A 26,008-nucleotide genomic window follows, 5' to 3' on the forward strand; every position below is an offset into this window, starting at 1 on the left:
GTGCTGATAAATTTAATTATTTATCAAATCATTTGGTTGGCAAGGCGGCAGATACAATTGCTGGTTTTACACCAACAAACGCCAACTATGATTCGGCTGTTTCGTTGTTGCTGGAACAGTATGGAAACGTCGATAAGCTCGTCGATCATACGATGCAGCAGCTGATGAACCTTTCTCGAATAAACTCTCGTCATGACGTGACAAAATTGAGGAAATTATACACAGCCATAAGAGCCCATACAAGGTCACTTACCGCACTTAATGTTCCATCGTCACAGTACTCTATAATGCTGAGAAGTTTAATTCTGCATTGTTTGCCTCATGATTTAGTGATCGATTTTCATAGGCTACATCCGAGTAAGCAAGATAAAGCTGCACGTTCAATCGAAGACGAAAATGCATCACTATCGGTGGGTATTAGCGAGCACAGTAATTGTGGTGGTGATCAGCTAAATGATATTATGTCATTTATTAAAGGAGAGATCTCCTCTCTCGAAATGGCCGAGCTGACAAATGACCGGAGAACGAGAACAACAAAAGTCGCAAATACATGTAAAACGGCTGCTGGGTTACTCACCACTACGAACATAGCTGAATTTTGCTGCTTTTGCAAATCAAACAGTCATTTAACGGAAAATTGTAAAACGACGTTATCGCTTGCAGAGAAGAAGACAATTTTGAAAAGCATGGGGTATTGCTTTAAATGCACCAAAAAGGGACACAATGCTAATCGATGCTTCAATAAACGTGTAAAGTGTTCTCTTTGTGGAAGTAATCATGCTACGTCTATGCACGACCGAACATACCGACCTAAAGTTAAAAATACAACAACAGTAGCACCTTCAACAACAACGGTAGCACCTGCAACAAACTCTTGTGGCTCAACAACAACATTGTATGCGTCAGCTTTACTGCAAACAGAAGAGGTACTTCTTCAAACGGCTACTATTATAGCTTCGAGTAATTCAAGTTCAGTGCCAGTACGAATAATTCTAGATGGTGGCTCGCAGCGTACGTTTGTCAAAGAAAACATTGTAATGAAACTACAACTCGACACACATGATACCGTTAAGCTACGTATTTTACCATTTGGAGATTCGAATAACTCTGAGCCAAAGCTCTTTAAACGCGTGCGAATTAAACTAGGTAGTTTACATTCAGAAGAGGCGATCGAAATCCTGGCTATAGTCGTGCCAGAAATTTGCTCTACTGCATTCCAGTATGTTCGTAGCACAGAATTGGACATCCTTGGCCTTAAGTTAGCGGATACTTCATATTTAAATGAAACGGAATTCGAAATCGGAATGTTAATAGGGGCCGATATTTAGTGGTTCATAGTAAAAGACGACTTCAAAAGAATAACCGACAACCTTGTCGCCATTGACATCATTTTCGGATGGACACTACAAGGACCTATATCGACCCAAGGCACGTCAGTAACATCTACGAATCTCAATGTTGGTGTAATTGAGGACAACTCACTTGAATCTTTAGTTGATCGGATTGAATGATTATGGGTTGTTGACGATATTACATCAAATCATCATAAGCTTCAAGTGGATGATATTATCGAAAAACACATTCGGAAAAATGGCACGCGATATGAAGCATCATTGCTATGGAGAAACGACGAATGCATTATTGATAACAACCGCGGTGGCGCTCTCAAAGGACTTCGACGTTCATTGGTGAAGCTTAGTGAGGATCCGGAAAAGTTAATACAATACGATGAAATCATACGGGAGATGATTTCAAGTGGTGTTGCAGAAATTTGCGATGAAGCAGAAAAAACCAACGAACGGACTTATTTTATGCCACATCGACCGGTGTATCGGGAGGAAAGAGAGACCACAAAAACGCGTATTGTGTTTCACGCATCAGCACGATCTGGTGGTAACCCCTCATTAAACGACTTATTGTGGTCAGGACCAAACCTTTTACCAGACATATTAAAAATGATTTTGAACGTCAGGCTTGGCAAACATGGAATTACGGCCGATATCGAACGAGCTTTCTTGCAGATAGAGCTGGCACAAAAGATCGAAAAGTATATCGTTTTTTCTGGATTTTATCCTTGGATGATTTGCTTTCAATAATCATTCTTCAAATGAATAGGGTAACCTTCGGAGTCACCTGCAGCCCGTTTCATCTGATTGGAGTATTGTTGAAACATTTGAAGGATGAATCAATCAATTTTCCTGAAACCTGTGAACTACTAAAAGAATCGTTTTACGTGGATGACCTAATCGTAAGTGTTGACGATTTTGAAGACGCTGTAAAATTGTTCAACGAAACACGTGAAATATTGTCCAGAGCATCGATGAACATACGTAAATGGAAGTCGAACAACGAGAAACTAAGGTAAATTTTCGATACAAATGAAAGCAACAATATTTCAAAACACAAAGTGTTAGGACTCATATGGTTTATGGAAATCGATACCCTTGCAGTGGATCTGGAAAAGCTTTGTCAACAGATATCTTTCGATGTAGTAACGAAACGAACCATTCTTCAAACGTTAGCATCTGTTTATGACCCTTTGGGAATGTTATCACCATTTGTCATAAAAATGAAGCTCATTTTCCAAGAGGCTTGGAAACAAAGTTTGGCATGGCATGAAATTTTACCAGCATCAATGCTGCATGAATGGAAGAAAAGCGTATCCGAAATACATTTACTACGAGCCCTTACGATTTCTCGCTATGTATTCGATTCACCACATCAAGTTGAGAAGCAGCTACATATTTTCGCGGACGCGAGTCCAAAAGCTTACGGATCTGTTGCATACATCAGAAGTAGGAATTTGGATGAAAACATTCGCATTTCGTTTTTATATGCAAAAAGTCGACTTGCGCCTATTCGTGACAAACGCATAACACTACCCAAAATGGAACTATGTGCTGATCTGGAAGCCGCAAGGATGCGCTGCTATCTTGTTGAGAAATTACGAGTGAAATTTGATTCAATATATTTATGGACTGATTCAAAAATTACTTTATACTGGATTCGTAGCAGTAAATTACAGAAAGATGTATTCGTTTACAACCGATTTCAAGAAATTCAGCAACTAACCGCTAACGACAACTGGAATCATTGCCCAGGATCAATCAATCCCGCAGATCTATTGACTCGGGGTGTTTCTGCACAAACTCTACTGAGTTGCGAGACCTGGCTTAACGGACCGTCTTGGTTATACAACGACATTAGTGAGTGGCCCATATCCGACCAAGATGTCGAAACTCCGATGACCGCAGTTGATTTTTGCCTTTTAACTATTCCTCAGTCGACCACTCAATCTGACTGTGCAGTACCTGATAATCCAATACAAATTGAACGATTCAGCAAATACCGGAGGCTTCTTCGTGTTACAGCTTATGTGTTTAGATACGTTGACCTGCTTCGAAAGAGAGTAGGTTTCAAAGAGTACCTGACTGCGGATGAACTACGGAGAGCAGAACTGTTCTGGATAAAAAGGGTTCAATTTGAAGTTTTCAAAGAAGAAGTACATGCTCTTAGCAACCGGCAATTGGTTCCTAAGTGTTCGAAGATTTTGTCATTAAACCCCTTTGTCGACGATGACGGAATTTTACGTGTAGGCAGCCGCCTAGGTGAATCGGAGTTGGAATTTGATGAAATGTATCCAGTTATTTTATCGAAGAGCTCACACTTAACATCTCTTATCATTATCGAAGCTCATGAAAAAACATTTCATCGTGGAACGAATTTTACGCTTGTTTATCTGCGAAAACGATTTTGGATGATCAAAGCTCGCCAAGCGGTCAAGACTATAATTCATCGCTGTTTACTCTGCAAACGTATGAAAGGAAAGGCAGGAAACCAAACATTCGCACCTCTGCCTAAGAACCGATTGTTAGCCTCGCGCCCTTTTGAAATAGTGGGTATCGATTTCGAAGGCCCATTATTTGTTCGCAGTTCTTCCAATGAGAGCAACCGGAAAGCTTACGTATTGCTTATCACTTGTGCGGTCGTACGAGCCGTGCATTTAGAATTGACGCCAGATCTGACCACAGAGTCTTGTATGCTAGCATTACGGCGATTCTTTGCCAGACGAGGTGTACCAAACGTTATATATTCGGACAACGCAAAAACTTTTAAAAGAACGACATTGGAGTTTCAACAGTTGAGGACGACGATACAATCTGAAACTTTCCACAACTATTTAGCAGAAAACAACGTCAAATGGCGTTTCATTGTGGAAAGAGCTGCCTGGTGGGGCGGTTTTTGGGAGAGATTGGTACGAAGCGTTAAAGACGTTTTAAAAGTAGCGATTCAGCGATCTACGTTAACTTTTGACCAGCTATATACTTACTTAACTGAAGCGGAATTCGTGATTAACGCTCGACCACTTACCTGTGTTAGTGACAACGAACGCGACCTCTCTCCTTTAACGCCTGCTCATTTTTTGCTCGGCACTTTTCCTTCAAGCTTAACAACAGCTTCGTTTCAAGAAGCCGACAAAAGCATTCGAGCTAAGTGGAAGGCACGATTTCGCTTCGCAGATTCATTTTTTAAACGATTTCGGACGGAATATGTTCAATTACTTCGGTCAGCGCATCATGGGCCTACAAAATTCACACGTGAATTGAAAGTCGGCGATGTTGTGATAGTATTATACACGACTCTTCTATTCCACGGCTTTTTTGGAAGCTGGCGACCATTGAAAGGGTATTTGTCGGCCGAGACAACCGAATCCGTTCATGCGAGCTGCGTCTTCATAATGGAGTTCTCTTGAAGAGATCAATTCAGCATTTATTTCCATTAGAAGTAAATTAATTAATTAACTTGGCGGCGGGAGGATGTTGAATTCTTTTTGATACTTGCCTATTGTAATATTTTCTCTTTCCTTTACACATACAACTTGGAGTCTATGTAATTGTAATCAAAATTTTTGCTTGCATTTTTCTATAAGTTAGTCTGAGCTAAACTCCCGAACCGCATATATCGATAACCCATAATATTTCATTTTCGCTTATATTCTATTCTTAGTTTTAAATAAAATAATTGAATTCAACCAATTGTTTTAAAACAGTTCGACTGCACTTCTATTATCAGTGGACACAAACCGGCATACCAATGGAGGCAGGACTCAAACTGTAGCCGCAGGTAGAGTTAGAATACCCTCGGCTATGTATCGCCTTAAAGAGCAAGTGACATTGAAACTGTGCCTTGGATGTATTGAAATCGATCACATTGCGAAGACATGTTCCATTGCCGATGACAGGCCGATGCACATCAACAAGGACTGTGGAGCGGTTCCAAATTGCCACTGTGCAAAGGAAAGGAGGATGTGAATGATCAGCACACTGCAAGCAACAGCAGGTGCGCCGGATACAGGAGAACCCTTTTAGAAAGCCACAGATGAGGTTGATACAAATAAACAGCAATCACTATTAGGTGGCACAGGATCTACTCTCGCAAACTGTCCGCGAGAAAGATATCAATGTAGAACTAATTAGTGAGCCATATTGAAGTCACGGCGGTCGGATTTAGGTTAAGATTCAAACAACCCAAACAGCATTATGAGCGAGCGGAGAATAAGCCTTCCAGGGAATAATGGAGAACCCGGAGGAAGGCTGTATCAGGACAAAGTCGAAAGGAGTCTACATCTACTGCTATACTTGACGAGTATAAGCAAATGTTGGTCGTTCTGGTCCTGGATGCAAGAGGGCGTTGGCCGATAATCATAGCGGGTGTCAGAGGAGGTATTCGGTAAGAAACATTAGCGGAGCTAGATGTTGTATTCGTGAATGGTGGGGCCACATAAACTTTCAGAGGAAGTGGGCGGGGGGTTTAGTGGACCTGACACTTTACGCCACTTTAGCGCCACTTTACTCAAAAGAGTTGCTTGGCAAGCCAGTGAGGACTCCACGCAAAAGGACGACGAGACAATCAGCGTGGGGATCAAAAGTGAATCGAGCCATCAGGTATACATGGTATCCTTACCAGAGCACCTTCAAGATGGCAGTGAAAACTAGACTCGATCTTCCCGAAATACGTTTCAGGCGTTCCTAGACGAACGAATATTCACTGCCCAGTGGAAAAAGTGAAAGATGGTGCATCACTTCGTCCGACCTGTCTACTGGAGACAATGGTGAAAATAACGGCAACTGGGAATGGCCTGCGGCAGCGCCAGTAGGGATTTCGATGCGCCCACTCTACGGTGGATGCAATAAGCATGGTGATGAGCTGGGCAAAGATACACTGGATTCTATTGCCGCGTTAATACTGAATTTCAAAAACGTATTCAATTCAGCCAATTGGGGCTGAATTGGCTGACATATGTGTTCCTCGATATTTGACGAGTCTGGTCGGAAAATAGCTCTCAGAGAGAACCCTGTAGTACGGTACGGAAGTGGACCCGTTCTGTGGAATATTATGTATAATGGAGTGCTTGTGTTTTCCGTCTCAGAGGAGACTACGATTTTAGGCTTTGCGGATGTAGCTGTTGAAGCAAGATGCTAAGAGGGTGAGGAGGTTTAAGCTACGAACATACTGAGATTTGTAAAGACCTGACTGAAAAAGATCGGATTACGTCTGGCAAGGAGAAAGTGGAAGGGATTTTAAAAGCAAATCGTAAAAAGAAAAGCACCATGAATGTAGAAGTCGGTGGACGCATATATGGTCATCTTTAAGGCGGCTATCAAATACCTGAGGGTGATAATTGACGCCAAACTGAACTTTAGGGCGCTTGGAAGAATGTTGTCAAATGTCGGTGAATCAAAACACTGTAGAAAATTGCTTTCAGTCAGAGGTTAGCGATCCATTCCGCTTTAGGCGTCGCTTGTGTTGGCAGGTGAAGCAGGTGAATTCGGTTAACCGGTTGATGGTTTTGAAATTACATCAGATGAGACCTCATTGGTGGTGGGAGACATGATCCCAGTCGACATTCTGACTACTGAAATGATTGTGCTATATAATGCAAGACATATGAAAGAGCACACAGGACGGGTGGTCAGGGTTACATGATCCAGCAACTCAGATGGGACAAATTTTCGAAGGGTCGGGGGATGCACAGGCTCATTCCCAGCATTAAGCTATGGCTTGAGCGGAAACGCAGAGAAACCAACTACCACTATGCACAGTTCCTCACGTGACACTACATATACAGTATCTACACCGCTTTGGGTCGGATTATTCGCTGAATTGTCCTGTATGCAGTGGTATAGTACACCCGGGTATGTTTTTCTCCCTAAAGTTTGGAATGGAGAGAAGGAACCATAATCAAGCGCAATTATAAAAATAAGAAGGGACGGACGAGAGTCACGAGTGCCTTAAGGCAAATCCACCTTACGAACTAATACCTAAATAGTGGCCTCATGGGGAAGAGACTAAAGAGACCGCGGATGGCTTTAAGTGGTTTTGAATTCCAGACGTGCTCGGTCTAACTCCGAAATTTGGGTAGCGGGAATAAAAGAAAAAAAGTATAGAAAGTTCACTTGAATTGGAACAGATACCATCCTTGCCCCTATGGAGTTACCAGTTTATGAATGTGGGATATCTAAATGCCGAAGTGCTTGAATCTATAAGGAACTAAATTGCGGAGCCCCGTTAGAATGATACGGTGGATCCATCTGAAGCCTCACCACTCGGCAATGTAGCAATTGCCCCTTGTGTCCCATGATATCCTTCAGGATGATTTTAGGGTAATATTTTTGCGACAGTGGGAATCACGTAATTGCCCTCGCCGCTCCTCCCCCAATTGACATAGGAATGAATGGTCCTGAGTTATCTATCTGCTTGATTGTAGACTAGACTAGCTTTAAGGACCAATTTACTCCTTTCTCCTAGTGCGCGGACCAGCTTTTATGTGAGAACAATCTACTTTTCAGAAGTTACTAGGGTTTCCGTGGTCATGCAGAGGCAATTAATTTGCCGCTGACTTACCGGTGCCTTGCGGTGAAGCTTGTTGATTGCGAATATATTAACTCAAAATCAGATATGGGCACGGATTATATTCTCCGGAAAACTGGCGATTTTTAATTCTGCTGCTAGCCTAACTTATAGAACAACTTATTTTTGAGGAGACGGTCGTCGTTAACGAAATCTACTCCTGAACGCAGTGTGATCGATATGATTAGGCGAACGTTTTCAGTAAGTTTAAATGGTCTTATGCCAAAATCCATACTCGAATAGTGTACCGGTGATACCGATGTGGTGGAAGCTGCAGAAAGCCGCAAACTTCTTATCTGTCACTATTGTGATCAAACACTGGAAATGCAACTATCCCAACAACAAGTTGAGGCTGCTTCTCGATTACTATTTCAGATTACTATATAGAAAGTGATCACCCCTGCTCCTTAAAAAGTCCCAGCTTTCATCAATTCATATATGTGTTGTGTCATTGGGTGATTCTGACCTGAAACAATAACAGGATAGGGGCGAGATGCCTGTGACCGTATTCATCAGCAACAGATATGGGAGTGTAGGTTACATATTAAAGCAAGGGGATAACGACATTCCGGGTTATACCATGCCATGGAACCCATTGGGCTGGAAAGGCCGCCCTGGAACTACACGACGTACAATAGAGGAGGAGGAGTGTAAGGTTCCCGGAAAGCTAGGTAGAGAGGCAAAGCATATTGCCGATAGCGATGGCGTGTGGTTGCAGTTGACGCGCTATGCCCCACATAGGGGTTTAAGTGAATGTTGAAAGGTAGCAAGGTATCAACGTGCATATGCAATTACATTAATTAAGTTCGCGTACTCATAAAGTTAAGAAATTCAGTTCTGACACTTTCATAATAGGCTTCTCGAATGGATTTCTCACGTTCTTACTTCCTATTATAAGGAGGCTTATTTTCCTGGAATATTTTACACTTCAATGTGATCACATTTGAAATATTTTCATGACAAAACCATTCGAATTGGATGCAATTGCTTTGAATATATTGTTTTCCGCTCATGCATAATTTAAACCGGCGCCGACCTATCAAACATAAAAGGTACTAGTAAATTTTATGACTTTTCATGGTAATCAGCACTTTACAGCATGTCTAATTGGAGCAATAGAACATATTCCAATTTAAGCTCTTAACCCAGCAGTATACCTATGGAATTGGTACCATCTAACATCATTTTTCAGACAACCTGGAATTTAAAATGTAGATTACCCTTATCTGAAGGCCTGTAGAGTACTAACCGAAACTAGGTATTGGAGGATACGTTTCGCTTCCTTATTTTCCGCTAGTAAGGCCACAGGTAACTCTTCGGATGCTGCTTCATCCTACCTAGAATTTCTGCAAGGAACCTATGCTCGAGTTGGTAATCTGAACGATGCTCTGCTGTCCGAATTCCTGGGACGTGTAAAGCTGGTGCTGAAATCGCATCTCTCGGGGAAGAATCAAACAACCGCGTTGATTCTATTCGCTATCCCTTCACTGGGTTATGCATTCGGAATATTGCCGTGGACGAAGACCGATCTGAGAAATGTCCAGCTTCGGATATGGAAAAATATGTCCAAACTCCGAACGCATCATCCTAACTCTGCCGTTGAGCGGATGAACCTGCCTCGTGACATCGGAGGTAGGGGTGTAGTTGACGTGGCGGCACAACATCATCGCCAACTCGACTCGCTGCGCACTTATTTTTACAGCAAAGAGCAGGCAAGTCCCTTGCATTCGGCTGTTTGTAAGGCAGACTGCGGGCTGACTCCATTTAACTTGAAGGATCAATCTTTCGATTCTCTGTCTTATCGGAAGATATGACGGATCGAAGACTGGTCATTGTCCCATTCCACCAGCAGTTTGGTCTTCTACTGGGGAATGAATACCTTCTAGTCACGGACGAATCACATGCTTTGACGATGCACTGGGCCACGTGGACCACTTTTTCTGTAGAGGTGCCTGCTTTATCAGGTTGATCTAACCACACCCCGTGAAGGTCTGCTTTTCCAAAGCTTTTGCAGATCAGCCTGAAATCTTTCTCGGTTTGGGGCATGATGCGCCTTTGCCCTGTCAAGAGTTGACCTCTTGGGTGGAATGAATAAAGGGGTCGAAACAGTGAATGAAGGCTTAGCTACACAACCAACCCCCCTCTCTTTGATGGCTAGGAGAGTGAGTATAAATAAGACAATTCAAACTTTTTAATTCCTGTTACCTTGTCCCTCTCCTCTACAAATCTTACGTCATCGTACTTCAGAAATTTAGACGAATCATCTAATCCAGCTTGGCGCGATTAGTGTCTGTACAACCACAATGTGTTGAGAAAATTGGGTGCTTCCATTTAAACTACTTCTGAAATTCAGGGAAAAAGGAGAACCCAGCAATGGAATTATTGCCACTATTAATATGTAACCTATCTACTGCCACTTCCGCCTTGCAATGACATTACCTACGAGAAGATGGCAGCCAAGGCGGAGCTAGTACTGTTAATGTGTCGAGCGATACCCATTTCAGTGTGGTCATCGGTAGAAATCAATTCGCTCCGAGATTTCGTAGCAAATAGAGGGCAGCCATGGCACACCAGTTGGAGCACGTTATGGACAGCGTGGGACCACCCACATATCCTGGAGTCATCAATGACACAGGCGATCCCTTCAACTTTGTCCGAAGGAGGAAACCAATTAAAAATAAGGTAAGTGTTAGTATTAATAAAATTGATAGACAAGTAGCTTCCTCCAAACTTCAAATTTTTAGTTTTCAATGTCGATATATATTTCGGGATCAACTTACCCCCATTATCAGTACAAAGCTACTAAAAACTTAAAAACTCTTTTATACTAAATCACTAATTCTTAAATTACTTTCCACTATCAAAAATCAGATGTCAATCGAAAATCCACAAGGAGTGGGACGAGATAAGAGAAATCATTACGGACTCGAACTCACTGACGAACAACACGACCAAGTGGTTGATCAATGAGATCAGACCCTTGGGACGACGAATAGTAAGTGTTCAGTTGAACTAATACAGAAGCTGCAATGCATTGAGGGGATGGGTGAGGACGAGATGTTGGTATCATTCGATATGAAGACATTGTTTCCCAATACGCCAGTGAAAGAGTCAATTTTCGAACTCGAGAGATGGCTGAGTCAGTTTGGATCACGACCCCGGGATTCCCATGGACGACTGGGTTGTTATAAAGGAGGAGGAACCTTAGATAAACAGCCAGCCCGTACTACTCCGCATAAACGAGGAGTGCCTGGAAGCACTGAAAAAGGCTGATTATAAAGTGTGATTCGGAGTAAGGAATGCCAAAGTAAAAGTGTTCCGCTCTGCAAAACCGGACGACGACCTTGACCCAATCGACGCCGCCAACGAGCTGTTGGAAAAGATGACGATCGACGGTCCGACGGGGGCTGACAAACCCCCCACGCAAGCAGATCATGCTGAGGGTAACACAGATAAATCTGCAGCATTCGAAGATGCGCCCCGGCTAATCTGCTCGTCTTCCTCTTAGAGGAAGACATCGACATCGCATTAATACAGGAGCCCTGGGTCGGAAGCGAACGAACCATCAAAGGGCTCCAAAGCAAATATGTTAATTTATTCCACAGCACACTAGACGCTGATCACGCGAAACCTAGAGCATGTATTCTTGCGAGGAAGAGTCTGCACGCTTTCCTGTGCCCGGACCTGAGTTCCAGTGACCTAGTTGTGGTCAAGCCGGAGCAGGTGGGGACAGAGAACGTGTATATTTCCTCGGCGTAGACGGCTCACGACCGATCAGCTCCGCCAGAAGAAGTACAACATCTGACGAACACCATAACAGCAAAGAAAGCCAACCTGCTGATAGGCTGCGACGCAAATGCAAGGCATATGCTTTGGGGCAGCTCCGAAATCAACGAAAGAGGTGAGTCATTCTTTGATTTTATTATTACTTGAAATCCATCGGTGTGTAACAGGGGCAGTATACCAACCTTTCATTTCCCCTGCTCGGAGAACTGTGACGGTTGGGAGGAGGTCCTTGATATCACCCTAATAACCGACAACGGGATTCTTAAGGTGGAGGACTTGATGAGTGTCTGACCAGAGATCCTTCTCTGACCACAGTTGGATACTCTTCAGTCTAGATCTCGCCGCAGAGGTCTCCAAGCCCTTTAGAGACCCCAGGAGGATCGACTGGAGAAAGTTTGGTCAGGTAATTAAGAACAAACTCTCCGGTGCGCGAATTGGTAGGATTGGCACGACAGTTGAACTGGAGTCAAAGGTCGGGGCTCTGGAGAAGGCATTTGATACCGCCTTCAAGGTCTCGCGCCCTGCTAAGTACAGTAAAAAGACCCTGGCACCGTGGTGGAACGAAGATCTCTCTAGTCTCAGGAAGCTGACCAGAGAAATCTTCAACATCTGCTACAGGCAAAAATACTGGCAGCCATACAAGGACTGCCTAAAGAAGTACAAGTCGACCATCAGGACCGCCAAGAGGCGGTCTTGGCTAGACTATTGTCAGAACATTGAAAGCACTAGTGAATCCGCGAGGCTCAGTAGGATTCTGTCCAAGGAACATAAGAGTCCATCCTTCCTTAAAAAGTCGGAAGGCTAATGGACGGAATCTTCTAGCGAAACCTTGGAGCTGCTGGTGCAAACGCACTTTCCCTCCAGCGAGGAGGACTGTGAGTCAGAACCTCGCTTGGAGGGTTTGCGGCAACCCCAGCTGTGCGAGACTATCAAATCGGTAATTACCGGGGATAGGATTGGCCGGGCTATAAACAGCTTCTCCGCATACAAATCTCCAGGCCCAGATGGCATAATGCCAGTCATGCTACAGAAGCAGCAGGAAAGGGTTGTGCCGTGGCTTGTTGAAATTTACCGGAGTTGCATCACTTTGGGATACGTACCGCAGTCCTGGAGGCGCGCACGGGTGGTTTTCATACCGAAAGCGGGCAGGCGCGGTCATGAGTCCGCGAAGGACTTTCGGCCAATCAGCCTGACCTCTTTCGTGCTGAAGATCCTAGAACGCGTCCTGGACATTCACTTAAGGACGATCATGGAGAGAACGCCTTTCTCTAAGTCCCAGCATGTCTACCTCAAAGGAAAATCCACAGAAACCGCCCTCCACGAGGTAATTGGCACGGTTGAGCGGTCGCTGCAGTACAAGCAGTATACCCTTGTTGCCTTCTTGAATATAGAAGGAGCTTACAACAACGTCAGTACCAACGCCATCAAGGAAGCCTTGACCGGTATTGGATTGGAGGGGTATCTCACGCATTGGATAATAATCCATGCTGAGTACCAGGATAATCCAGTCCGATCTGGGAGGCAACCACTTCACCAGAGCTGTAAACAGAGGCACGCCCCAGGGTGGTGTCATCTCACCGGTGCTCTGGTTAATAGTAATGGGCAAAATTTTACGTACATTGGACAGCAGCGGGGTGAAGGTGATGGCGTATGCCGACGACTTGGTGATATTAGTATCAGGGATGTTTCTGTCCATTATGGGCGACATCATGGAAGGAGCGTTGCGAAAGGTGTGCCTGTAGGCCGCAAGATGCGGACTCAGCATAAACCCAACCAAAACGCAACTGATGCTATTCACCACCAAGACAAGGTACTTGGATTCCATCTACCACGGCTGAATGAACAAAGATTGGTTCTTTCCTCTAATGTATAGTATCTGGGTGTAATCCTGGATCCTAAACTAAAAAGGAGGTTGAACATAGAACTGAGGGTTAAGAAGGCCTGTATAGCCTTCTATGTCTGTAAGAGAACCTTTGCAAAGAAATGGGGTCTCCGGCCGAGGATGGTTCTCTGGATGTACACCGCTGTAGTGCGTCCGATCCTGACGTACGGCTCTATTGTATGGTGGCACGCTTTGAAGAAGAAATACAATAGAACGAAGCTTAATAGGATTCAAAGAACCGCGTGTGCAGGTGCTACGGGGGCTCTGCAGTCCTGCCCGGCAGATGCTCTCAATGTACTCCTGCGTCTCCTCCACCTAGACCTCCACATCAAATATGTTGCAGCGTGCAGTGAGTCCGGATGCTGGGCAGCGAAGTCCTACGCCACAGCAACATCCTAGATGAAATACCTCGAGAAATCTGGGCATCCCCCACGGACTATGCCACACACAAGCTGAACTTCACGAGAAACTTTGCTGTGGACCTTCCAACCAGGGCAAAGTGGAAGACCGGCGGCGTGTTGCCAGACTATGACACGGTATTCTTTACGGACGGATCAAAGATGGCCTATGGAGTCGGCGCAGGGGTTTTATCGAATATACACGGTGTATCCAAGTCGTATGGTCTACCAGATTTCACCAGTGTATTCCAGGTGGAAGTACTGGCGATATTGGAGGTCTGTCGATGGCTGGAGCGAGATTCGAGCCACAAGCGTAACATAACCATTCTGACCGACAGCCAAGTGGCCATCAAGGCCTTGTACTCAACAACGACATCTTGCCGGCTGATGGGGCAGTGCAGAGACGCGCTCAACCATCTGGGCGGCACTCTCAAGGTCACTCTCCTCTGGGTTCCCGGGCATAGGAACATAGAGGGGAATGAGCGGGCTGAAGAAATGGCCAGGCAAGGCTCTGCTCTTGGCAGTCCCTCGGCGAATACAGTCGGTGTTCCGCTGGCGGCTGTCGGGGACCGAGTCTACTCGCACTACCTAGCAGCCGCGGGCCTGAGATGGCAAAGGCTTACAAGCTGTGCGAATCAAGGAGAATTTGGCCCGCTTATAACATAGCCCGATCACGAGAGCTCCTGTGCCAGACGTGTGCAAATGCATTCAAGATTACGGCGGTCTGCACGGGGCACTGGCCCATAGGGGACCATGCCGCTAAGCTCGGCTTACCCTACAACTCGCATTGTCGAAGGTGCGGAGAAGGAAGGGAAACCCTCATGCACTTTCTCTGCGATTGCCCAGCTCTGGCTCGAGTCAGGCTGCGGACACTCGGTAAACCATTCTTTGGGGACCTCAGTGAGATTTCTGGCTGCGGGGTCGGAGAGCTGCTTTCCTTCGTGAATGCTACGGGCTGGCTCTGAAGATTCGAGCCGGCTGGACTCTGCTTCCCTGTTCTTATAACAATAGTCACGGTCTTAGGAGTTTGTGGCATCAAAACGGCGCACCAAAGCGCTAATTGGGTTCCTCGGAGCGGCCACTGATACCTACCTACCTACCCCAGTTTGGATCTGGTCCGGAATGGAGAAAAAAAGTTCGCATCTATGTAAACCTTGCCTAAAGTATGGTTTAGTTATGTAGACGACATATTTGCGATTGTTAGGAAACGATATCGAGACGGTCATTTCCTCTATAAACAAGATTCATCATAAAATCGAGTTTACACTAGAAGTAGAAAAGAATGGGGCTCTACCCTTCCCAGATGTAAATACCGTCAAGTTTAGCGGGAAGCTTTAGTTCGAGATATACCGTAAACCTACAGCAACGCACCAGTAACTTTACATCATACATTTTCCCAAAAAATAATAATAATAATTATATGTGAAAGGAGGTGGGATGGATGGCTTCAGTACGACACCGCAGCGTCCCAGGGGGTAGGTGAGGAAAGTGCAGAAACTTTGCAATCTTGCAGATTACTCACTAGGAAGCTATCCCGACACCTGGAAGTTAGGTGTAAAATGCAAATCCACTTAATGAGAATGGGGAGAAACTTGAGCTCCGGTACGGATAACCGGCGGGTGTCGTCTGACTTGGTGACTGGGTCGGGCTCCCGTAATGGACAGCACGGCGTCGAAACCGCTAGTCATGGGGGGGTTCGACGGCTAGACGCCACGACAACTAGGAGCATTGCTCGCCATAATCTATGGCGACCACTTCAGCAGGTTTGCATAGGCAGCGGATGAAGTAGACTGAAGAAATGAACCTCTTCACCATCCATTTCTACTATGAAATAATGGCTGGGGCGGGTAAAACATCTTACCGCTCATTGTTGCACCAGAGATTCGTCGAGTTTTTCTCGGAATTCGCGATCGTGACTGTGCAGCGAGTCGCAGGCCAGTAACGCTTTATAATTGGCATTGACACAATCCCGGCAATCATCAGGGAGCGTGTTCGACTTGAGGTCACCGTGGAAACTGGCATCAACAACATCACGCCGCATTGCAGGCAACAGTTTCAGTACCCGTCGAAGCACTATTTTCCACCGTCCAATTGAGGTTTCCGCTGAGCTTCGGGACGAATTCCAAAGAGCGTGTATAAAATTATCGGAACTGGATCCTTCGCGTAGACCAGATATGGAACGTCGGCGGGATTCATTAAAGCAGGACATTGCTAGAGTAGTTGAAATTCTGGACACACTAAACCATAAATTTTCCGTCATATCCAGTCGTTTTCGACGGTATGGCGAAAGTCTCTTCAGACGGGTCCAGAATGCAGCATACGCGAGGAACCAGCGGAGCTTTTTCAGATCTCTCTATGAATCCCAATGAAGCGTCCAAACAGTGCAGTTTTCGGTAACGGAGCCGAAAGAATACTAGGGTGGACTTTGAGGGCTACCCGCACAGTATACTGAACGGATCACCGCCAGAAGAATCCGCCATGCAAATACGCCTGGCATTAATTTTGCGGATGTTACCGAAGAGGAAATTCGACGAGTCATAAACAGCTCAAAGAACTGGAGGGGCCAGGGTCTGGATCGGGTGTAGAATTTCTGGTATAAGAAATTTACTAGCGTACATAGTCGGTTGGCGCACAGCATAGATCAGGTCATAAATCGGCCGGAGGAATTTCCACCCTTCCTCACTGTGGGATTACCTATCTTATCCCTAAGAAGGACATGGTGTCCGGGGAGCAGAAGGGCTGCCAAGCTGGGTAGTTGTAGGACTAGCACTTAGAGGCCAAAGAAACCTCTTTAGTTGCTATATCGATTATGCCAAGGCTTTTGATAACATTTCGCATACCTGGCGAATCGATGGCCCACATGCTGTTGCTCCGAAACTAATAAAATTGTTGGCGACAGTCATGGAAGGGTGGCATACCACCTTATCAGTGCGCTTATCTGGGGGTGCTAATACCTCAGAGACCTAGATGACATCAAACTGTATGTTGATACTGACAACCATCTTAGAAGTCAAACTAATAGTGAAATCAAATGAAATCGAGGTCTCGAACTTGTGAAAGATTTAATAGAATGGCCGATCCCCATGAAACAGGGACAATCACGGTCAGCGGCAGTGATCTGCCCAGAATTGAGCGATTTAAATACCTCGGATCAACGCTATCAGCCAATGGAGAACTGCGTTATGAAATTGCTTCACGCATTAACGCAATGAATGAAGTGGCGTTCCATAACTGGTGTTCTTTGTGGTCGACGTATCAACGAACGTCTCAAATCTAAAATTTATCGCAATGTCGTCCGTCCTGTCACCGTCTATGGTTCTGAGTGTTGGCCGACAATAAAAGAAAATGGACGGCGTCTTGCGATAATGGAGACGTTGGAGGCGTTGGACTAGTGGCATGACACGTTTTAATCACATCTAAAATGAAAATGGTGTGTCCGGATGGCTCAAGTGGTTAGAGCGCTGGGCTGTCGTAGCGGAAGGTCACGGTTCAAATCTCGCTGGGGGCAGAGGAATTTGTTATCGTGATTGGATGTCGGACACCAGTCGACTCAGCTGTGAATGAGTACCTGAGTCAAATCAGGGTAATAATCTCGGGCGAGCGCAATGCTGACCACATTGCCTCCCACAGTGTACTGTGGTGTACCGTTACGGTCTTGAATGAAGTGCTCTAACACACTTCAAGGCCTTGATCCAATATGGATTGTTGCGCCAACGATTATTATTATTATTATTAAAATGAAAATATCCGCAATCGTTATGGGGTTGCATCGATCGTTGAAAAATTGTGAAAGAGGCTTCTTCGATGATATGGTCACAACATTCGTGCTAACGAGAATTCACTTGGCAAGATTGGTCTGAACATCGAAGTCGATGGTAAACGACCAAAAGGCCGGCCGAAACAACGGTAGCTTGATACGCTGGGTGGGGATTTAAAAGCCTCGAGATTGCATCCAGATCAGGTATTTGATAGAGCCAAATGGCGAAAGCGATCACGATGAGTTGACCCCGTTTGTGAACAGGACAAAGGCTGAAGAAAAAGAAGAAGAAGGTTGTCCGAGCCTAAATGCCTGGCACTACTAGTATTAGGTAGAATCGGGCATCTGCCAATCTCGGCAACTGGAAATAATAATAATAATCATTGGCGCAACAATCCATATTGGATCAGAGCCTTGAAGTGTGTTAGAGCACTTTATTTAAGACCGTAAGGGTACACTAGAGGATTATAGTACCCTGTATGAGGCAATATGGTCAGCATTGCGCTCGTCCGAGATTATTACCCTGATTTGGCTCAGGTACTCATTCACAGCTGAGTCGACTGGTATCCGATATGAAATCACGATACAAATCCTACCCCCGCCAGTGAGATTTAAACCACGATCTTCCGTACGACGGCCTTATGCTCTAAACACTCAGCTATCCGGACACGAGATGTTAGTGAACCAGACATAAAGGAAAGCAGGCTTCAGCCAGGTTAGGGATAAAAGTGGTAGCCAAGATGCTTGGTGTTGACTGTATTGGGCTCAATTCTAGCCAGTTAATTTACATAATAAAACCATTGGTGAGAAGAACTTCAACGTGGGGCATATGTGCGAAGAAAGTTCGTGTTTGGTGGTGTCCCATGCTTCCGATCAGATTTGTCACTGATAGACTTATGTTCGTAAATAACTGGCTGGGGCGAAGCGGTGCTGCCGTCATGTGCTAGGGATGATACAACAGGAGCACACGGGGTGATATTTAGTTTTCTCAAAGGACATGAAGGAGGTACTGAAACTGAACCTTAACGGAATAGTTAGCGGATGTGTTATGGGCGTGCACATGTACGCATCTGGGGATGCACGTGTATGTGGTTAGTTTTACGGAAGCTGGATAGGGGAAAAAAAAAACGCCCGTCCATGGGTAAAAGTAGGCTTTGAGAATGATGTCCTGAACTACAAATTAAAAAAGAAATGTTTGTGAAAATTTCGGAAATCTTTGCAGAGTAAATAAAATATAAGAATAAGATGTGATATGTGAGAGAGGAATGTATACCAGAAACAAATTCAGTCCTGAGCAGTTCAAACTGGAGTAAGTACTCTGCAAAGGTAACAGGCCCAGCGCAATATTTGAAGTTCATTATTGGAAATTTCGCCCTTATTTGAAGCCAACGTTTTCAAGTTTGGTGAAGTTATCTGCTTAGGACAAAATCAAAGCAATTTTCTCCTCATCGATTGTCTAAGATGCCTGGATGTTTCTTAGTGATTCAAGATTAGTAAACCCTTCAAGCTACGAATCTGAAACAGGGGATCCTTTGTATTTATTTCTGAATGAAAATCGGAATCTCCTGGTAAGAAAACTCCCCGCAATTCGATGATGCTAAGGGTTTGTTTTCGCATAACTTTAATAATGAATCTTAAATTGTAGTCACACTAAAATTGAGAAAAATTCAGCGAATAGTGTATGATTTTTTAAAGCTTTGGCAACCGAACATATTAAAGCTGGGACTTTAATTTTTACATACGAATTTCCAACTACAGCAACACAAAACCAACGCCAAAAACATAGAATCACAAACTTAATGTAATCCAAACCATTAACATCCATCTCTATGGTAACTTTTTTTCTTCCTCATTTCCGCGGTATTCCATTTATTCCCAAAACCACTGGGAGCTGTGAATTTTATCGGTTCAATGCTCCATTTCCAATCAGATTTACAAAAATTTCACGGGAAACTAACGCACATCTAACCACACAAAAGGTGCTCCCAGGATTTCAGGAAAAAGTTATTATCTACGCACGAAATTTCACATGTAGTCCTTTTGTGTATAGTATGTGGTCGACATGCAAATTGGATAAATAATATTAATGCGGTTTGTTCTTCATAAATGTATAATATATTTACTCTTTGAGTGATGCACATGAATGAATTACAATTTTATTCAAATTTAATTAAAGCGTACAATCAAACGCAGGAAAAATAAAAGGGAAAATCATTATCTGGCGGAAAAGGCAGTCCAATGATATATACGATGTCTGTTCATGAAATTGGATATGGAAGTGAACTTTTAATGAGATCACATATGCGGAAGGATGTCAAAAACATATCAGGCTCTGAAGTCAATGGATTAACATGAACTGATGGAAGTTTACGTCGATTTTAAGCCTTGCTCATATTCTTTTGTAAAAATTAATCTCCTGATCAGTGAATCCCCTGAGGTGACTTACAATATTTTCTTCCATTTTTTTATTTCACTCTACATTTTGTGGTGATCTCTAAGATTAAAACTAGGCAGTTGTAGTTGATTGGAAAAAGCAGAGGGAGGATATGGGACCAAATTATCTGTTCGAGCTGGTTAGACAAAAAAATTTGAAGGCTCCCTCAGGTCGAGCGAAGATATGACCAAATTTTATTTACTACTGCCCTACCGAAGCGGTGAAGGCGAATTATTAGGACCACAGTCTAGTTTAAGCTTCCAGGAGGACGACAGATATGAGTGCACTGTTACTGTCATGGCGATTTGATGTCCTCCACTCCATTTCCAGAAGCAAACTATTTGCTGCTTTCGATACTTTGTGGCTCTTTGATGCTCATCTTGATACTATGTGCAGCTGGTGTAAACACAAAATTTTATTAAAATCGGTTTACTGTCTATCTGTCTGTCTGTCCGTCACACGCATTTTTCTCGGAGGCGGTTATAGCGATTGACGCGATTGGGGTATCAAATGAAAGGTCTCCATTAGTACTTTCCGAAGTCGGTCTTAGTTTTGACATTTGCTGGAAATATGGGAGTGCGGGTTGGTAGTGATCATTTTTTAAGAGGGCTGTTCTCAGAAACTACCCAACCGAAAAATCTGACAAAAATCAGCAGGCTGCCACTATATGGTACCTGGGCTCGGAAAAACCTTCCATACCGATATCTCTTCAAATAAAGTTAATAATAGTATATTACTACACTTTTTAGTAATTCGCTGTAAAATCTCCGTTAAGTTCATCCGAGCACTTTGATGTGATGTAAACTATGATGTAGAGCATGATCTTACGAAGTTTGGTGGAAATCGCACTATTACTAACAAAGTTATAATACGTTAAATTTGTTGCTTCTTTGGAAACTAAAGACTATGAATGTTAATATCACCCGAAACTGGATACTCTCACAAAATATATGGGTATATTACGTGCTACGTAATAAGAAATACACAAAACCTTTCTTACCTGAAGCGTCGATGGTCATTACGCTCGCTAGGTTCGCCAGTGTAGGGAGGGGAAGGATCCTTTATCCATTTAATCAGCCTCAGGACCTCGACTAGGCAAAAATCCAAGACAGAGAAAGGGAGACCTCAAATGGCGTGCTCTCCTTATCCTCGTCTTGTTACCGACGAAGAATAGCTTGGAATTCTGCTATAAGAGGAAATTTCGAGAGTTCGCTAGAAGGATGCGCTCCCGGCGGCAAAGACAGGCTTCGATTCGAACCTTTGCTTCCGCCGCAAAGTTTGTCCCGAAATATACATGTCCCTCAAGAAGACTACATACAGGAAATTCATCTCCTGGTGCTTTGCTTGAATTTGTATAATGGAAGAAAAGTATAGCGCATGTTCGACGTTCTTCAATCATTCGCGCGTCCAAAATTCTATGCATATTTAAGGTTTTGTGTAAAACAAAGTCTGATGTTTATACTGGCATAAGAAAATCCCTATCCTTTTGACTTAGTTTCTATTGGGACAAGGCGTTTAAGACCACCAAGCAATACCTGGTGGATGCTACACTTCGGGCATTTCTTCAGCGAGATGCGCGCATCACTGTATTCGTCGATAACTCAGACATTGCCGTAGGCCCTGCTCTTAACGAAAAAGTGAACCAAATCTGGGAGCCGTTGAGCTTCTTCTCCAAACAGCTCTGTTCCGCTCAAATACATGACTTATGATCGAGTTATTAACCGCGTACCTTGCTAATAAATACTTCCTGAATTCCCCTTCCCAGTGTTCACGGTCCATAAGCTACTCACCTTTTCTTTGAAACAAAAGCTCGAGAAAGCGTCTCCTCGTCACCTTCGGCACTTGAGGTTTATTAGCCATTTCACTTCCGACATGCAACACGTGTCTTGAAAAGATAACATAGCTGCTGACATTTTGCAGACGTCAAGATAACCTCCATTGTAGATTTCCCGGCAATCGCGGAGGCGGAGAAAGACGACGCGGTTTTTAGAGTCTGATGATCAAATGAAAACACATTTAGGAAGTTGGCTATCTTCGGCTCAATATTCAGTACATACTGCGGGACCTCAGAAAAGGAACCGACATATGCTGACCGATATCCGGAAACAACTATTTTACGCCATTCAAGATCTGGCGCAGCAGGAATTCGGACAACGAATCGGTTAGTTACCGCAAAGTATTTCTGGCCCACCCTTAACAAGGATATTAGTTCTTGGGTCAGACAGTTCATCGCCTGCCAGAAGTGCAAAACAGTAAAACAAGTGAGGAAAGAGGAAAGATTGTTTCTTCGGTCCATTAAGCGTGTCCACATAATCCTTGCAAAAGGCCTTTTGCGAGACTCGCACGTTTTCAGGTATTGCCTCACAATCATCAAAAGGTTCACGCAGTGGTCTGCGACGATACCACTGAAAGACATTACTGCACAATCTTGTGCTGAGGCTCAGTGTCAAGAGTAGATTCCACGTTATGGTGTTACGGCAATTACAATCACCAACCAGGGAATCCAGTTTGAGTCTTCCCTTTTCTTAGAGTTGGACAAACTCGATAGTTTCAATTTCCACCGGACAATCGCGCTCAAAATGTGACACAGAATGCTGAAACCCGCTATAATGGTCCAAGACGACCCTTCTTGGCTGCAGGTCTTGCCAATCGTTCTACTTGGCCTTCGGACAGCTAATCGAAAATAATTTGCTGCAAGTTTCGCGAAGCTGGTGTAGGGAGAGAACTTGAGACTTCCCAGCGACTCTGTACTCCACATCAGGTCGGAACCCAACACTATAAAGTGCTGTTCGGAGTCAGGAATGCAAAGGTAAAAGTGTGTCTGGACTTGAGTTCCAGCGACCTAGTCATAGTCAAACTGAAACAGGTGGTGTGTGACAGGGGCAGTACATCAGCCTTCCATTTCCCCAGCTCGGAGAACAGTAACGGTTGGAGGGGGTCCTTGATATAACACTAACAACGGAAAATGCGATTCTCAGGGGAAGAACTGGAGAGTGGCTGACCAAAATTCTTCTTAGATCACTATTGGATACTTTTCAGTCTAGATCTCGCCGCAGAGGTCTCCAAACCGATCAGAGACCCTAAGAAGAACGACTGAAAAAAGTTTAGTCAAGTAATTAAAAATAAACTCTCCGGTGCGCAAATTGGTAAAATTTCATGACGCACGAAATGGAGTCAAAGGTTGGGGCTCTGGTGAAGGCACTCGATACCGTTTGTAAAGTCTCGTGTCCTACTAAGTACAGTAGAAAGACATTGCCACTGTAGTGGAATGAAGAATTCTTCGGCCTCAGAAAGCTGACCAGGAAAATCTTCAACATCTGTTACAGGCAGCCATTCAAATACTCTGAAGAAGTACAAGTCGGCCATCAAAACCGACAGGAGGTGGCACGATTGTCCAAACATCGAAAGCACAAGTGAATCGGCGAAGCTTAGCAAGGACATAATAGCCCATCGTTTCATAAAAAGTCGAAATGCTCTTGGACGAAATCTTTTAGTGAAAACTTGGAGCTGTTGGTTCAGACGCACTTTTCTGTCAGCGAAGACTGTGAGTCAGAGTCTTGCTTGGAGTGTTTGTAGCCACCCCAGCGGTATGAGACTATTAAATCGGTAATTACCGAGCATAAGATCGGTTGGAGTATAAAAAGCTTCTTCGCATATAAATTTTCGGGCCCAGAAGGCATAATGAGAGTCATGTTACAGAAGCAGTAAGAAAGGGTTGTGCTATGACTTGTTGAGATTTACCGGAGCTGTCTCTCTTTAGGATACGCACCACAGTCCGGGAGACGAACACGAGTGGCTTTCATACTAAAAGCGGACAGGCGCGGCCATGAGTCCACGAAGGACTTTCAACCAATCACAAATCAATATACAAGCAGTATACCCTAGCTGCCTTCTTGGATATAGAATAGGCATTCAGTAGTACCAAGGATGCCTTGACCAGTATTGAATTAGAGGTACATCTTGCGTATTGGATTACATCCATGCTAAATACCAGGATAATCCAATCGGACCTGAGCAAACAGAGCTGCGAACAAAGGCACCCTCCATGGTGGCGCCATCTCCCTGGTGCTCTGGTTAATTGTGATGGACGAAATTTTATGAATATTGGAGAGCAGCGGGGTGAAGGTAATGGCGTATGCCGGCGACTTGGCGATACTACTGTCAGGGATCTTTCCATCCCTTATGAGTGACATAATGGAAGGAACGTTGCGAATGGTGTGCCTGTGCGCCGCAAGATGCGGTTTCGGCATAAACCCAATTAAAACGGAACTGATGCTATTCACCACCAAGGCAAGGATGCCTGAATTCCACCAACCACGGCTGAATTAACAAAGATTGGTTCTTTGCTCCAAAAGTATCTTAGCATAATCCTTCCAAAACTAAATATGAGATTGAATATAAAACTGAAGGCTAAGAAGCCTGTATAGCCTTCTGTGCCTGCAAGAGAACCTTTGCAAAGAAATGGGATCTCCATCTGAGAATGGTTCTCTGGCTCTACTGTATGGTAGCACGTTTTGAGCAAAAAATACAATAGAACGAAGATTAATAGGATTTAAAGAACCGCGTGTGCAGGTACTACCGGGGCTCTGCAGTCCTTCCCGGCAGATACTCTCAATGTAATCCTACACCTCCTTCTCCTAGACCTCCACATTAAAAGTGGAAGACCGGTGGCATGCTGCAAGGTTATAACACAATATTCTTTACCGATGGATCAAGGATGGCCTGTGGAGTCGGCGCGGGGGTTTTCTCGAATACACACAGCGTATCGCAGTCTCCTAGGTCTCCTGGGTTTCACTAGTGTATTCCAAGCGGTAGTACTGGCAATACTGGAAGTCTGTCTATGGCTGGAGCATAATTCGAGCCCCAAGCGTAACATAACCATTCTGACCCATAGCAAGCGGGTAACAAGGATCAACGCCTTGCACTCAGCGACGGCATCCTCCTGAATAGTCTGCGCGGAACGCTGAAGGTCAGTCTTTCCTGGGTTCCCGTCGGAAGGAACATGGAAGGGAATGAGCGGGCTTCCATATTGGCCAGGCGGGGCTCTGCTCTTGATAGCCCTTCGGCGGGTGCAGACGGTGTCTCGCTGGCGACTGTCGGGGACGGAGTCTATTCGCACTACTTAGCAGCCACGGGCCTAAGATGGTGAAGGCTTACTATCTGTACCAATTTAGGAAGGATTTGGCCCGCTTATAATTTAGCCCGCGCACGAGAGCTCCTGTGCCAGACGCATGCCAATTTTATTATAAAAGTAACTAAACCAACAGTACTTAAGTGTTTATAGATCTAGACGGTCATTTTTTACAACTTTTCGAGTTGTACCCCTCTCAACCCAAAATGTTAAGCTGCACATCCCCATATTTATAGAAATTAAGCCAATTTTGTAAGCATTTTGATTAGATGCTGTTTCTTTGCAAGATACCCACATATTTATCACCTCTACCTTCTTGGAACATCTTTGCTGGAAATTCACTTCCCACTTCCCCAATAATGGGACTCTTTAAAGTTTCTTCTTTAAGGCTTATATTTCGATATTGACGAAAATAACATGCATATAATAAAGGTCCTTTTTGTGCGAGGCGGAGAAGCTGATCGTTGTCAAGCTCAAGGCAGAAATGAAAGCCGACTAAATGTAGCACGGCAGGGGCAGTGTAATCAGTTTGCTAGGAAGAGAAATTGACAGCAACCGCAGGAGTTTCAAAGTCGATCCCACGCCTTCCCTTAATATTTGTACCCACATTCCATCGTCAGTAAATACACATATTATCGACCGGAACTGATAATGGGGATTCTATCCATGGAAACACAATAACCAAAAGTTTAATTCCCTCCAATTTCAC

General features: G+C 44.3%; 1 protein-coding gene across 1 annotated transcript in view; it reads left to right on the forward strand.

Moving 5' to 3' along the window:
* The first annotated feature begins 497 nt into the window (after positions 1 to 497).
* The window catches only part of LOC119656992, a 155,426-nt gene continuing 129,915 nt past the window's right edge, over positions 498 to 26,008 (forward strand). The window contains exons 1-5 of the mRNA XM_038063727.1: positions 498 to 1,306; positions 1,358 to 1,463; positions 1,551 to 2,047; positions 2,116 to 2,361; positions 10,783 to 10,906. Coding sequence (XP_037919655.1) covers positions 498 to 1,306; positions 1,358 to 1,463; positions 1,551 to 2,047; positions 2,116 to 2,361; positions 10,783 to 10,906 — 1,782 coding nt within the window. The remainder of the gene's footprint in view (positions 1,307 to 1,357; positions 1,464 to 1,550; positions 2,048 to 2,115; positions 2,362 to 10,782; positions 10,907 to 26,008) is intronic.

Source organism: Hermetia illucens, chromosome 5 (genome assembly GCF_905115235.1).
Source record: "Hermetia illucens chromosome 5, iHerIll2.2.curated.20191125, whole genome shotgun sequence".
Taxonomy (NCBI): domain Eukaryota; kingdom Metazoa; phylum Arthropoda; class Insecta; order Diptera; family Stratiomyidae; genus Hermetia; species Hermetia illucens.